This window comes from Coregonus lavaretus, assembly GCF_964263955.1.
Source record: "Coregonus lavaretus genome assembly, chromosome: 14".
Taxonomy (NCBI): Eukaryota; Metazoa; Chordata; class Actinopteri; order Salmoniformes; family Salmonidae; genus Coregonus; species Coregonus lavaretus.
Window position 1 is genome coordinate 1,145,290 of NC_140001.1, and position 15,924 is coordinate 1,161,213.

The window sequence follows — 15,924 nt, forward strand, 5'->3', positions numbered from 1 at the left end:
ATTTGGTAGCATTGCCTTTAAATTGTTTAACTTGGGTCAAACGTTTCAGGTAGCCTTCCACAAGCTTCCCACAATAAGTTGGGTGAATTTTGGCCCAATCCTCCTGACAGAGCTGGTGTAACTGAGTCAGGTTTGTAGGCCTCCTTGCTCACACACGCTTTTTCAGTTCTGCCCACACATTTTCTATAGGATTGAGGTCAGGGCTTTGTGATGGCCACTCCAATACCTTGACTTTGTTGTCCTTAAGCCATTTTGCCACAACTTTGGAAGTATGCTTGGGGTCATTGTCCATTTGGAAGACCCATTTGCGATCAAGCTTTAACTTCCTGACTGATGTCTTGAGATGTTGCTTCAAAATATCCACAGAAAGCGTCTCCTTCCTGAGCGGTATGACGGCTGCGTGGTCCCATGGTGTTCATACTTGCATACTATTGTTTGTACAGATGAACGTGGTACCTTCAGGTGTTTGGAAATTGCTCCCAATTAGCCTATCAGAAGCTTCTAATGCCATGACATCATTTTCTGGAATTTTCCAAGCTGTTTAAAGGCACAGTCAATTTAGTGTATGTAAACTTCTGACCCACTGGAATTATGATACAGTGAATTATAAGTGAAATAATCTGTCTGTAAACAATTGGTCGAAAAATTACGTGTCATGAACAAAGTAGATGTCCTAACCGACTTGCCAAAAACTATAGTTTAACAAGAAATGTGTGGAGTGGTTGAAAAACGAGTTTTAATGACTCCAACCTAAGTGTATGTAAACTTCTGATTTCAACTGTATGTTAACATTGCCAAAGCAAGTGAAATAGATAATAAACAAAAGTGAAATAAACAATACTTTTTTACAGTAAACATTACGCACACAAAAGTTCCCAAAAAATAAAGACATTTCAAATGTCATATTATGTATATATACAGTGTTGTAACGATGTGCAAATATGGGTTGTACAGTGGGGGAAAAAAGTATTTAGTCAGCCACCAATTATGCAAGTTTTCCCACTTAAAAAGATGAGAGAGGCCTGTAATTTTCATCATAGGTACACGTCAACTATGACAGACAAAATGAGGAAAAAAATACAGAAAATCACATTTTTAATGAATTTATTTGCAAATTATGGTGGAAAATAAGTATTTGGTGACCTACAAACAAGCAAGATTTCTGGCTCTCACAGACCTGTAACTTCTTCTTTAAGAGGCTCCTCTGTCCTCCACTCGTTACCTGTATTAATGGCACCTGTTTGAACTTGTTATCAGTATAAAAGACACCTGTTCACAACCTCAAACAGTCACACTCCAAACTCCACTATGGCCAAGACCAAAGAGCTGTCAAAGGACACCAGAAACAAAATTGTAGACCTGCACCAGGCTGGGAAGACTGAATCTGCAATAGGTAAGCAGCTTGGTTTGAAGAAATCAACTGTGGGAGCAATTATTAGGAAATGGAAGACATACAAGACCACTGATAATCTCCCTCGATCTGGGGCTCCACGCAAGATCTCACCCCGTGGGGTCAAAATGATCACAAGAACGGTGAGCAAAAATCCCAGAACCACACGGGGGGACCTAGTGAATGACCTGCAGAGAGCTGGGACCAAAGTAACACAGCCTACCATCAGTAACACACTACGCCGCCAGGGACTCAAATCCTGCAGTGCCAGACGTGTCCCCCTGCTTAAGCCAGTACATGTCCAGGCCCGTCTGAAGTTTGCTAGAGTGCATTTGGATGATCCAGAAGAGGATTGGGAGAATGTCATATGGTCAGATGAAACCAAAATAGAACTTTTTGGTAAAAACTAAACTCGTCGTGTTTGGAGGACAAAGAGTGCTGAGTTGCATCCAAAGAACACCATACCTACTGTGAAGCATGGGGGTGGAAACATCATGCTTTGGGGCTGTTTTTCTGCAAAGGGACCAGGACAACTGATCCGTGTAAAGGAAAGAATGAATGGGGCCATGTATCGTGAGATTTTGAGTGAAAACCTCCTTCCATCAGCAAGGGCATTGAAGATGAAACGTGGATGGGTCTTTCAGCATGACAATGATCCCAAACACACCGCCCGGGCAACGAAGGAGTGGCTTCGTAAGAAGCATTTCAAGGTCCTGGAGTGGCCTAGCCAGTCTCCAGATCTCAACCCCATAGAAAATCTTTGGAGGGAGTTGAAAGTCCAGCGACAGCCCCAAAACATCACTGCTCTAGAGGAGATCTGCATGGAGGAATGGGCCAAAATACCAGCAACAGTGTGTGAAAACCTTGTGAAGACTTACAGAAAACGTTTGACCTGTGTCATTGCCAACAAAGGGTATATAACAAAGTATTGAGAAACTTTTGTTATTGACCAAATACTTATTTTCCACCATAATTTGCAAATAAATTCAAAAAAAAATCCTCATTTTGTCTGTCATAGTTGACGTGTACCTATGATGAAAATTACAGGCCTCTCTCATCTTTTTAAGTGGGAGAACTTGCACAATTGGTGGCTGACTAAATACTTTTTTCCCCCACTGTATTTAAAATGGTGTTTGTTCTTCACTGGTTGCCCTTTTCTTGTGGCAACAGGTCACAAATCTTGCTGCTGTGATGGCACACTGTGGTTTTTCACCCAGTAGATAAGGGAGTTTATCAAAATTGGGTTTGTTTTCAAATTCTTTGTGGATCGCTGTAATCTGAGGGAAATATGTGTCTCTAACATGGTCATACATTTGGCAGGAGGTTAGGAAGTGCAGCTCAGTTTCCACCTCATTTTGTGGGCAGTGTGCACATAGCCTGTCTTCTCTTGAGAGCCAGGTCTTTCTACGGCGGCCTTTCTCAATAGCAAGGCCATGCTCACTGAGTCTGTACATACTCTCTCTCTCTGTTAGCCTGTAGTATAGACTCTAACCCAAACCTCCTGTGTCTGTGTCTCTCTCTCTCAGTTCAATTTAAGGGCTTTATTGGCATGGGAAACATATGTTTACATTGCCAAAGCAAGTGAAATAGATGTAGCTCAATTGGTAGAGCACGGCGCTTGTAACGCCAAGGTAGTGGGTTCGATCCCCGGGACCACCCATACACAAAAATTTATGCACGCATGACTGTAAGTCGCTTTGGATAAAAAGCGTCTGCTAAATGGCATATTTATTTATTTATATTTACTAACGCTAACCTTCTAGCTCTCTCTGTTAGCCTGTAGCAGAGACTCTAACCTCCTGTCTCTCTCTCTCTTAGCCTGTAGCAGAGACTCTAACCTCCTGTCTCTCTCTCTCTCTTAGCCTGTAGCAGAGACTCTAACCTCCTGTCTCTCTCTCTCTTAGCCTGTAGCAGAGACTCTAACCTCCTGTCTCTCTCTCTCTCTTAGCCTGTAGCAGAGACTCTAACCTCCTGTCTCTCTCTCTGTTAGCCTGTAGCAGAGACTCTAACCTCCTGTCTCTCTCTCTGTTAGCCTGTAGCAGAGACTCTAACCTCCTGTCTCTCTCTGTTAGCCTGTAGCAGAGACTCTAACCTCCTGTCTCTCTCTCTCTCTTAGCCTGTAGCAGAGACTAACCTCCTGTCTCTCTCTCTCTTAGCCTGTAGCAGAGACTCTAACCTCCTGTCTCTCTCTGTTAGCCTGTAGCAGAGACTCTAACCTCCTGTCTCTCTCTGTTAGCCTGTAGCAGAGACTCTAACCTCCTGTCTCTCTCTGTTAGCATGTAGCAGAGACTCTAACCTCCTGTCTCTCTCTGTTAGCATGTAGCAGAGACTCTAACCTCCTGTCTCTCTCTGTTAGCCTGTAGCAGAGACTCTAACCTCCTGTCTCTCTCTCTCTCTTAGCCTGTAGCAGAGACTCTAACCTCCTGGCTCTCTCTCTCTCTTAGCCTGTAGCAGAGACTCTAACCTCCTGTCTCTCTCTCTCTGTTAGCCTGTAGCAGAGACTCTAACCTCCTGTCTCTCTCTCTCTCTTAGCCTGTAGCAGAGACTCTAACCTCCTGTCTCTCTCTCTCTCTTAGCCTGTAGCAGAGACTCTAACCTCCTGTCTCTCTCTCTCTCTTAGCCTGTAGCAGAGACTAACCTCCTGTCTCTCTCTCTCTTAGCCTGTAGCAGAGACTCTAACCTCCTGTCTCTCTCTGTTAGCCTGTAGCAGAGACTCTAACCTCCTGTCTCTCTCTGTTAGCCTGTAGCAGAGACTCTAACCTCCTGTCTCTCTCTGTTAGCATGTAGCAGAGACTCTAACCTCCTGTCTCTCTCTGTTAGCCTGTAGCAGAGACTCTAACCTCCTGTCTCTCTCTCTCTCTTAGCCTGTAGCAGAGACTCTAACCTCCTGGCTCTCTCTGTTAGCATGTAGCAGAGACTCTAACCTCCTGTCTCTCTCTGTTAGCCTGTAGCAGAGACTCTAACCTCCTGTCTCTCTCTCTGTTAGCCTGTAGCAGAGACTCTAACCTCCTGTCTCTCTCTCTTAGCCTGTAGCAGAGACTCTAACCTCCTGTCTCTCTCTCTGTTAGCCTGTAGCAGAGACTCTAACCTCCTGTCTCTCTCTCTCTCTCTCTCTTAGCCTGTAGCAGAGGCTCCCTTCAAGTTTGACATGGAGCTGGATGATCTACCCAAAGAGACCCTGAAGGAGCTGATCTTTGAAGAGACGGCACGCTTCAACACAGTCTGCAGGTCCTAACCTATAGAATCAGGTACACACAGCACATGGGTAAACTACTTTTGAGCCCTATGAGGTTCTGGCCCAAAATGGTGAATAATAAGGGGCCATTTTGTAGAAGGTGCTCTGGATAGGTTTCTGATTGTGGAGCTCTTTCTCTCTTTAACAGCGCTCTCTTTAACAGCTCTCTCTCTCTCTTTAACAGCTATGTCTCTCTCTCTCTCTTAACAGCTATCTCTCTCTTTAACAGCTATGTCTCTCTCTCTCTCTTTAACAGCTCTCTCTCTCTCTCTCTCTCTAGCAGCTCTCTCTCTCTTTAGCAGCTCTCTCTCTTTAGCAGCTCTCTCTTTAACAGCTCTCTCTCTCTCTTTAACAGCTCTCTTTCTAACAGCTCTCTCTCTCTCTTTAACAGCGCTCTCTCTAACAGCTCTCTCTCTTTCTCTCTCTAACAGCTCTCTCTCTCTTTAACAGCTCTCTCTCTCTTTAACAGCTCTCTCTCTCTCTTTAACAGCTCTCTCTCTCTCTTTAACAGCTCTCTCTCTCTCTTTAACAGCTATGTCTCTCTCTTAACAGCTATCTCTCTTTAACAGCTATGTCTCTCTCTCTCTCTCTCTCTCTAACAGCTCTCGCTCTCTCTCTCTCTCTTTAACAGCTCTCTCTCTATCTAGCAGCTCTCTCTCTTTAACAGCTCTCTCTCTCTTTAACAGCTCTTTCTTTAACAGCTCTCTCTCTTTAACAGCTCGCTTTCTTTAACAGCTCTCTCTCTCTTTAACAGCTCGCTTTCTTTAACAGCTCTCTCTCTTAACAGCTCGCTTTCTTTAACAGCTCTCTCTCTCTTTAACAGCTCTCTCTCTCTAACAGCTCTCTCTCTCTCTATAACAGCTCTCTCTCTTTAACAGTTATGTCTCTCTCTCTCTCTTTAACAGCTCTCTCTCTCTTTATCAGCTCTCGCTCTCTTTAACAGCTCTCTCTTTTTAACAGCTCTCTCTCTTTAACAGCTCTCTCTCTCTTTAACAGCTCTCTCTCTCTTTAACAGCTCTGTCTCTCTTTAACAGCTCTCTCTCGCTCTTTAATAGCTCTCTCTCTCTCTTTAACAGCTCTCTCTCTTTAACAGCTCTCTCTCTTTAACAGCTCTCTCTCTTTAACAGCTCTCTCTCTCTTTAACAACTCTCTCTCTTTAACAGCTATGTCTCTCTCTTTAACAGCTCTCGCTCTCTCTCTCTCTATAACAGCTCTCTCTCTTTAACAGTTATGTCTCTCTCTCTCTTTAACAGCTCTCTCTCTTTATCAGCTCTCGCTCTCTCTTTAACAGCTCTCTCTCTTTAACAGCTCTCTCTCTTTAACAGCTCTCTCTCTTTAACAACTCTCTCTCTCTTTAACAGCTCTGTCTCTCTTTAACAGCTCTCTCTCTCTCTTTAACAGCTCTCTCTCTCTCTTTAACAGCTCTCTCTCTTAACAGCTCTCTCTCTAGCAGCTCGCTCTCTTTAACAGCTCTCTCTCTCTTTAACAGCTCTGTCTCTCTTTAACAGCTCTCTCTCTCTCTTTAACAGCTCTCTCTCTCTCTTTAACAGCTCTCTCTCTTTAACAGCTCTCTCTCTCGCTCTCTTTAACAGCTATCTCTCTCTTTAACAGCTATCTCTCTTTAACAGCTATGTCTCTCTCTCTCTCTTTAACAGCTCTCACTCTCTCTCTCTCTTTAACAGCTCTCTCTCTTTAACAGCTATGTCTCTCTCTCTCAACAGCTATCTCTCTTTAACAGCTATGTCTCTCTCTCTCTCTTTAACAGCTCTCGCTCTCTCTCTCTCTTTAACAGCTCTCTCTTTAACAGCTATGTCTCTCTCTTAACAGCTATCTCTCTTTAACAGCTATGTCTCTCTCTCTCTCTTTAACAGCTCTCGCTCTCTCTCTCTCTTTAACAGCTCTCTCTATCTAGCAGCTCTCTCTTTAACAGCTCTCTCTCTCTTTAACAGCTCGCTCTCTTTAACAGCTCGCTCTCTTTAACAGCTCTCTCTTTAACAGCTCTCTCTTTAACAGCTCTCTCGCTCTCTTTAACAGCTCTCTCTAACAGCTCTCTCTCTCTCTTTAACAGCTCTCTCTTTAACAGCTCTCTCTCTCTTAACAGCTATCTCTCTTAACAGCTATGTCTCTCTCTCTCTCTTTAACAGCTCTCGCTCTCTCTCTCTCTTTAACAGCTATGTCTCTCTCTCTTAACAGTTATGTCTCTCTCGCTCTCTTTAACAGCTCTCGCTCTCTTTAACAGCTCTCGCTCTCTTTAACAGCTCTCGCTCTCTTTAACAGCTCTCGCTCTCTAACAGCTCTCGCTCTCTCTCTTTAACAGCTCTCGCTCTCTCTCTTTAACAGCTCTCGCTCTCTCTCTTTAACAGCTCTCGCTCTCTCTCTTTAACAGCTCTCGCTCTCTCTCTTTAACAGCTCTCGCTCTCTCTCTTTAACAGCTCTCGCTCTCTCTTTAACAGCTCTCGCTCTCTCTTTAACAGCTCTCGCTCTCTCTTTAACAGCTCTCTCTTTAACAGCTCTCGCTCTCTCTTTAACAGCTCTCGCTCTCTTTAACAGCTCTCTCTCTTTAACAGCTCTCTCTCTCTTTAACAGCTCTCTCTCTCGCTCTCTTTAACAGCTCTCTCTCTCTTTACCAGCTCTCTCTAACAGCTATCTCTCTCTCTCACAGCTCTCTCTCTCGCTCTCTTTAACAGCTTTCTCTCTCTTTAACAGCTCTCTCTCTTTACCAGCTCTCTCTAACAGCTATCTCTCTCTCTCTTAACAGCTCTCTCGCTCTCTCTCTCACAGCTCTCTCTCTCTCTTAACAGCTCTCTCTCTCTAACAGCTCTCTCTCTTTAACAGCTCTCTCTCTTTAACAGCTCTCTCTCTTTAACAGCTCTCTCTCTTTAACAGCTCTCTCTTTCTTTAACAGCTCTCGCTCTCTCTTTAACAGCGCTCGCTCTTTAACAGCTCTCTCTCGCTCTCTTTCTCTCTTTAACAGCTCTCGCTCTCTCTTTAACAGCTCTCTCTCTTTAACAGCTATGTCTCTCTCTCTCTCTTTAACAGCTCTCGCTCTCTTTCTCTCTTTAACAGCTCTCTCTCTCTTTAACAGCTCTCTCTCTTTAACAGCTCTCTCTCTCTCTCTCTCTCTTTAACAGCTCTCTCTCTTTAACAGCTCTCTCTCTCTAGCAGCTCTCTCTCTCTCTTTAACAGCTATGTCTCTCTCTCTCTAACAGCTCTCGCTCTCTCTCTCTCTTTAACAGCTCTCTCTCTTTAACAGCTCTCTCTCTCTAGCAGCTCTCTCTCTCTCTTTAACAGCTCTCTCTCTTTAACAGCTCTTTCTTTAACAGCTCGCTTTCTTTAACAGCTCTCGCTCTCTCTTTAACAGCTCTCGCTCTCTCTTTAACAGCTCTCTCTCTTTAACAGCTATGTCTCTCTCTTAACAGCTATCTCTCTTTAACAGCTATGTCTCTCTCTCTCTCTCTAACAGCTCTCGCTCTCTCTCTCTCTCTTTAACAGCTCTCTCTCTATCTAGCAGCTCTCTCTTTAACAGCTCTCTCTCTTTAACAGCTCTCTCTCTCTCTTTAACAGCTCTCTCTCTCTTTAACAGCTCTCTCTCTTTAACAGCTCTTTCTTTAACAGCTCGCTTTCTTTAACAGCTCTCTCTCTCTCTTTAACAGCTCTCTCTCTCTTTAACAGCTCTCTCTCTCTCTCTTTAACAGCTCTCTCTCTCTCTCTTTAACAGCTCTCGCTCTCTCTTTAACAGCTCTCGCTCTCTCTTTAACAGCTCTCTCTCTCTTTAACAGCTCTCTCTTTAACAGCTCTCTCTCTTTAACAGCTCTCTCTAACAGCTCTCTCTCTTTCCGCAGATAAAACTCTGGACTCTCCTCCTCTCCTCGTTGTGTGCTGTGGTTCCTCCTGTCTTCAGCAACGCCTGTATACTCCCCCCCCCCCCCCCCCCCTGCCCCCCCCCGCCTTCCTCAGTCAGACCACCATGCTCAGGAACGGTGTCAGGAATCAACCCCTTTCTCCACTGCTTTCTGCTCTATCCTCTATCCCCCCCCCTGCCCCTCTCTCCCTACGGGGTGAGGGGGGGTCACATGTTGGCTTATCGTTGAGATCTTTCTTCTCTCTCCCTACGGGGTGAGGGGGGGTCACATGTTGGCTTATCGTTGAGGAGATCTTTCTTCTCTCTCCCTACGGAGTGAGGGGGGGGTCACATGTTGGCTTATCGTTGAGGAGATCTTTCTGCTTTCTCCCTACGGGGTAAGGTGGGGGTCACATGTTGGCTTATCGTTGAGGAGATCTTTCTGCTTTCTCCCTACGGGGTAAGGGGGGGGTCACATGTTGGCTTATCGTTGAGGAGATATTTCTGCTCTCTCCCTACGGGGTGAGGGGACTATTAGAAACGAGTGCACTATATAGTTAATAGGATGCCATTGGGGCTCTCACTCTGGCTCTCACTCTGGCTCTCACTCTGACTCTCACTCTGGCTCTCACTCTGGCTCTCACTCTGGCTCTCACTCTGACTCTCACTCTGGCTCTGGCTCACTCTGGCTCTCACTCTGGCTCTCACTCTGACTCTCACTCTGGCTCTCACTCTGACTCTCACTCTGACTCTCACTCTGGCTCTCACTCTCACTGGCTCTCACTCACTCTGACTCTCACTCTGGCTCTCACTCTGGCTCTCACTCTGGCTCTCACTCTGACTCTCACTCTGACTCTCACTCTGGCTCTCACTCTGGCTCTCACTCTGACTCTCACTCTGGCTCTGGCTCTCACTCTGACTCTCACTCTGGCTCTCACTCTGGCTCTCACTCTGGCTCTCACTCTGGCTCTCACTCTGACTCTCACTCTGGCTCTCACTCTGGCTCTCACTCTCACTGGCTCTCACTCACTCTGGCTCTCACTCTGACTCTCACTCTGGCTCTCACTCTGGCTCTCACTCTGGCTCTCACTCTGGCTCTCACTCTGGCTCTCACTCTGGCTCTCACTCTGACTCTCACTCTGGCTCTCACTCTGGCTCACTCTGGCTCTCACTCTGGCTCTCACTCTGGCTCTCACTCTGGCTCTCACTCTGGCTCTCACTCTGGCTCTCACTCTGCTCTCACTCTGGCTCTGGCTCTCACTCTGGCTCTCACTCTGGCTCTCACTCTGGCTGTCACTCTGGCTCTCACTCTGGCTCTGGCTCTCACTCTGGCTCTCACTCTGGCTCTCACTCTGGCTGTCACTCTGGCTCTCACTCTGGCTCTGGCTCTCACTCTGGCTCTCACTCTGGCTCTCACTCTGGCTGTCACTCTGGCTCTCACTCTGGCTCTGGCTCTCACTCTGGCTCTCACTCTGGCTCTCACTCTGGCTGTCACTCTGGCTCTCACTCTGGCTCTGGCTCTCACTCTGGCTCTCACTCTGGCTCTCACTCTGGCTCTCACTCTGGCTCTCACTCTGGCTCTCACTCACTCTGGCTCTCACTCTGGCTCTCACTCTGGCTCTCACTCTGGCTCTCACTCTGGCTCTCACTCTGACTCTGGCGACTCCTGTTCAAATCATTATTATTATAATTCCTGCTCAGCGCAGCATCGGTAGATGGTTGTCTGTTTGTTTTTTGCCAAATTATCTTTGTAGCTCTTCTTTTTATTTTCTAGCTATCTGAAGCCGAGCTATGATCAGGGAAATCATAGGGGATGTCACTCTACCAAGAAAGACCCCGTATTGATGAGATCAACTTATTTATGCAATGACATAATACTCTGTGTCTGGACAGACAGACACAGGGACAGGTTGTTGACATAATACTCTCAGTATTTAGACAGATAATCTCAGTATCTGGACACAAGCCTGGTAGAGAGATGATTCTGAAAGTAACGCACGCGTTGTTTGACAAAGTAACTGTAATAATATTAATAATATTTCCCAATTTGAAGAAGTAACGCTTGACTTTACTCCGTTACTCATAAAAGTAATCTGATTACGTAACGCATTACTTACGTAACACTGGTTAGGAATCTTCCCTGCCTCCCAGATAGAACAAGTAGGTCCTCCTCTTCCTCCAAGGAACCTTTTGGTGAATTAAATTCTACATCCAGAGGAATAGCAGACAGACAGTATCAAACTGACCTGTTCAAGCAGCGTTTCCACAGTGGTGACAAAACGAGCTTAAAGCTACTGTTGTGAAATGATGACCAGTGATTAGGGACATTTAATTAGTGGATTACAGAGAAATCCAACACGACTACGTGTAGCGCCTCTCCTCCTCTGGGGTGAATCTTTCTCTTTCTCCCTTTGGCCTTGTAACAGTAAGACTGTCCCCTTTCTGGGTCTTTGGCCTTGTAACAGTAAGACTGTCCCCTTTCTGGGTCTTTGGCCTTGTAACAGTAAGACTGTCCCCTTTCTGGGTCTTTGGCCTTGTAACAGTAAGACTGTCCCCTTTCTGGGTCTTTGGCCTTGTAACAGTAAGACTGTCCCCTTTCTGGGTCTTTGGCCTTGTAACAGTAAGACTGTCCCCTTTCTGGGTCTTTGGCCTTGTAACAGTAAGACTGTCCCCTTTGACTGTTAAAAGCTCTGTCTACATATGGATGTTGGCTGGACCCTGTTCCACCTCAGCCCTCCTCCTCCTAACCACCTGGTTGCAGATGGACATGACTATAGCTGACGTTATTCCTTATTCTATACGCTAGAGAGGTGTTTGTTCTGCATCATATGGCTCCTTTATATTCATGACCCCTGACCCCTGACCCTTGGAACACTGAAATTAGTTTTGGGGCGGAGTTTTCCTTGAACTATCTTCTGGTGTTTTGATCCATTAGTCCATTGTTGACATAGTCCCAAAATGTTTTGCTTGTCAGCAATCAAGTTTTCAAGATATGTAATGTTCAAAATACAGATATCATCCCTGTGTGATTCAAAACGCAGCATCATATGATGCAAAATTCATCATATGGGGATGATTTCAATATTTTTAAAGTTACCTATCTTGAAAACTTGATATATAAGTTTTCCTTTAACTAATCAGATCAATGCACTTAACATGGTGCATGTGCAGGAATATGCTAATTATATGCAGATCAGTGGATCCCTAATCTTATTTTCAAGAGGCAGCACACCTTCAAAAATTAAATATCTCGGAGAGATGACCCTTTTTTTTTACCAAGTTAATAATTTGCTTATAATAATTTATTGAGCTTAAATAAGATTCCCCCTTTTAAAGCCTAAACCTCATAGGCTATGTATATTATAAATACTGTTTATAATTATATATATTACATACCTTCACGCTTAAAACAATTTAGACTGACAAACCTTAGTACAGAGGCATGAGTCGGATTACATAATATGTCCATTATCGTAACGTATTTATAAATTCAGTCCACTGGAGCCATTTTAAATAGTTTGGAGGTTACTAATGTAATGGTTTATGTATGCAGGTACCCCTTTAAGATGTCAGACCAGTTGGATCAGTGAGAGAGTTAGTCCCGCCCTTCCCCGAACTAGAAAAATAAAATAACAAGGATTATTAACAGAGGCATTATCAGTAACATAAGATGTCTGCATCTCTCTTCCGCGTCCTCTCTGCTACCATTACAGCGGCCGTAGTTAACTCCGGACACTGGTCAACAGGTCGTGTCTAAATCTCTTCATACCTATTTGCTTCAGCTTTCCTTGTTTCACACAACATGTATCACACTTATTGAAATGACATACAGAACCAGTTCACTGGAGGCTGGCTAGTTAGTAGCTTGAGCTCCAGGGTTTATTAGAGAACATTCTCCGTGTATGCTGGCTTCTCTCTGCTGCCATCTCACTGGCCATAGCATAGCATAGCATAGCATAGCATAGCATCTACTATGTTACAAAGTGGCCAAAAATCTATACATGTCTCTACTCCAGTAACTAGCTCTGGTGTTTCATGCGACACCTATCACACTCAGTTCATTCATACCAAGTCATTAAGTCACCAAGTCTAATGCCAAGTCTAGATGCTCAGAGAGAACATTCTCCATGTAGTTTAGGTCTAGATGCTCAGAGAGAACATTCTCCATGTAGTTTAGGTCTAGATGCTCAGAGAGAACATTCTCCATGTAGTTTAGGTCTACCCTTTTGATTGCACTTGCTTTTTATATAATGATGTTACAATGCCTGCCATATATAACTTTAAAATGCTTTCTATATAATAATATTAAAATGCCATCAACGACGTTAAAATGCTTTCTATATAACGTTACAATGCCATAATGGGACATGGACCTACAAAACCTCAATATCTCGACACAGAGAGCCAGCTAGATGGATGAGATTAAGGTCTGTATAACATTACAATGCCACAGGCCATAGATCAGTATAACATTACAATGCCATGGGACCTTTAGGTCCACATTGGACTAGACGTCTGCTGCACAGCACTGCAGACCCTTAACCCACCTACAGAAGGCAACCACAACCCCCCACTGATCGATAGATCTATCCATCCATCTATCTATCCATCCAAAAGTATGTGGACACCCCTTCAAATTAGTGGATTTGGCTATTTCATCCACACCCGTTGCTGACAGGTGTATAAAATCGAGCACACAGCCATGCAATCTCCATAGACAAACATTGGCAGTAGAATGGCCTTACTGAAGAGCTCAGTGACTTTCAACATGGCACCGTCAATTCCAAGAGTCGGCTGGAGTGGTGTAAAGCTCACCGCCATTGGAATCTGGAGCGATGGAAACGCGTTTTCTGGAGTGATGAATCACGCTTCACCATCTGGCAGTCCAACGGATGAATCTGGGGATCCGACGGACAAAAACTTGACTGGGCTGCACAGAGCCCTGACCTCAACCCCATTGAACACCTTTGGGATGAATTGGATCGCCAACTGCGTGCCAGGCCTAATCGCCCAACATCAGTGCCCGACCTCACTAATGCTCTTGTGGCTGAATGGAAGCAAGTCCCCGCAGCAATGTTCCAACATCTAGTGGAAAGCCTTCCCAGAAGAGTGGAGGCTGTTATAGCAGCAAAGGGGGGACCAACTCCATATTAATGCCCATGATTTTGGAATGAGATGTTTGACAAGCAGGTGTCCACATACTTTTTGTTCAGTTAGTGTATCTATCTATCTCTATTGATCTAACCTATCCCTGCCTACCTAGTAAGATGTAAGCTTGTATCGATCTGCTTCAGAGTCTGAGTGGTCCATGTTGCAAACCTGTCTGGTGCTTTGTGCCTTTCTTCTTAACGGTCTTGAACTCCAACATTTTATGTGCAGCTTTGTTTAGCTGGGGGTCCAGTATATTCTTTATGTTAAGAAAAACCTTCCCTTAAGTCTCACTGAGGATGTTGTGCTTTTGAGATTAGTTATGGTTCTGTTGCCGAAGCTTTGTGATTCTGTACTGAAAAAGATGAAGACTGAATTCTATTTTTTGCTTTACTTTACCCTCCACCCCTTTCTTTACCTCGCTGGTCTGGGCGGGGTGTCTCCTCCCCTTTCTGGGCGGGGTGTCTCCACCCCTTTCTTTACCTCGCTGGTCTGGGCGGGGTGGCTCCACCCCTTTCTTTACCTCGCTGGTCTGGGCGGGGTGTCTCCTCCCCTTTCTAGGCGGGGTGTCTCCACCCCTTTCTTTACCTCGCTGGTCTGGGCGGGGTGGCTCCACCCCTTTCTTTACCTCGCTGGTCTGGGCGGGGTGGCTCCACCCCTTTCTTTACCTCGCTGGTCTGGGCGGGGTGGCTCCACCCCTTTCTTTACCTCGCTGGTCTGGGCGGGGTGTCTCCACCCCTTTCTTTTTTGCCTTTTTATTTATTTCTTTTTTTGGATGTTTTGTGCAAAAAATATTTTTTATTGTAAAATTAATGTTATGTTTCTATCTAATATTAATCTTGAATAAGACTTGTTGCCATGAATTGAAATACTCTTATGTTTTGAGCAGTAGAAAATCTTTAATTGTGAATTTCACTATATTCAAGCTAAAAATGAAAAACACAAAAATATTAAAAGTTTCATGTATTTTTGGTTGGTTGTGTTTTTGAGGTTGGCATTGGTAACTAAACTAGGTTACGGTAGGCAGAAGTTTAAACCAACCCTTCATGGTCTGTTTTTGAGGTTGGCATTGGTAACTAAACTAGGTTACGGTAGGCAGAAGTTTAAACCTTCATGGTCTGTGAATCTTGCCATCTGTCATGACGAAGAACAAACCATTTCTGCTAATGTTGAAGATGACTGCCATTTTGAAAAAACTATATAAATCTTGTAATTTTGCATCTCTGCCATGTACCATATAAAATAAATACACTGTATCCTATGTGTCTGGGGTCTTCTTGGAAACGGAAACACAATTCAATTATTGCTCCTGTAAGTCGCTCTGGATAAGAGCGTCTGCTAAATGACTAAAATGTAAATGTAAATGTAATTATGGGCCCTGATCAACAACCGGCTACCATTTGGGATGCAACCCCAGAAGGAGAGTGTTTATGATTCTCTTACGAGACATGATCAGGGCAAGCCTTTTCATTTGAATCAGAGGAAAGTGATGCTACATATTTAAGCCTGCATGCTACATGGGATATTCCTCTAATGCAGTGGTTATGAACGGAGTATGTTATTGAGTTGCACCCCCTTTTGCCCTCAGAACAGCCTCAATTCGTCGGGGCATGGACTCTACAAGGTCTTTAAAGCGTTCCACAGGGATGCTGGCCCATGTTGACTCCAAGTTGTATCAAGTTGGCTGGATATCTTTTTGGTAGTGGACCATTCTTGATAAACACTGGAAACTGTTGAGCATGAAAAACCCAGCAGCGTTGCAATTCTTGACTCAAACCGGTGCGCCTGGCACCTACTACCATACCCCGTTCAAAGGCACTTAAATCTTTTGTCTTGCCCATTCACCCTCTGAATGACACACATACACAATCCATGTCTCAATTGTTTCGAGGCTTAAAAATCCTTCTTAAACCTGTCTCCTCCCCTTCATCTACACTGATTGAAGTGGATTTAACAGGTGACATCAATAAGGGATCATAGGTTTCACCTGGATTCCCCTGGTCAGTCTGTCATGGAAAGAGCAGGTGTTCCTAATGTTTTGTCCACTCAGTATACTACTACTACTACTACTACTACTATACCACAATGTAATTACTATAGCATTCATTAAACTGATCCCCTGTTGTTGACATGTCCTCCTCTCAGCAGATTGGACATATGTAGGGCAGGCTACCTGGCTGAAAGTGTCTGTCTGTCTGTGTCTGTGAAATCTCATCCTTGAAGCTGTTCTATGATGTGCCCCCCTGCTGTAGATGAAGCTGTTCTATGATGTGCCCCCCTGCTGTAGATGAAGCTGTTCTATGATGTGCC

General features: G+C 44.7%; 1 protein-coding gene across 1 annotated transcript in view; it reads left to right on the forward strand.

Moving 5' to 3' along the window:
- Window positions 1-8,554, forward strand: part of LOC311141312 (mitogen-activated protein kinase 1) — a 41,320-nt gene extending 32,766 nt beyond the window's left edge. Inside the window, exons 7-8 of the mRNA XM_084176606.1 lie at window positions 4,509-4,638; window positions 8,468-8,554. Of these exons, the coding sequence (XP_084032732.1) occupies window positions 4,509-4,625 (117 nt within the window). The 3' untranslated portion in view covers window positions 4,626-4,638; window positions 8,468-8,554. The remainder of the gene's footprint in view (window positions 1-4,508; window positions 4,639-8,467) is intronic.
- Window positions 8,555-15,924: the final 7,370 nt, after the last annotated feature.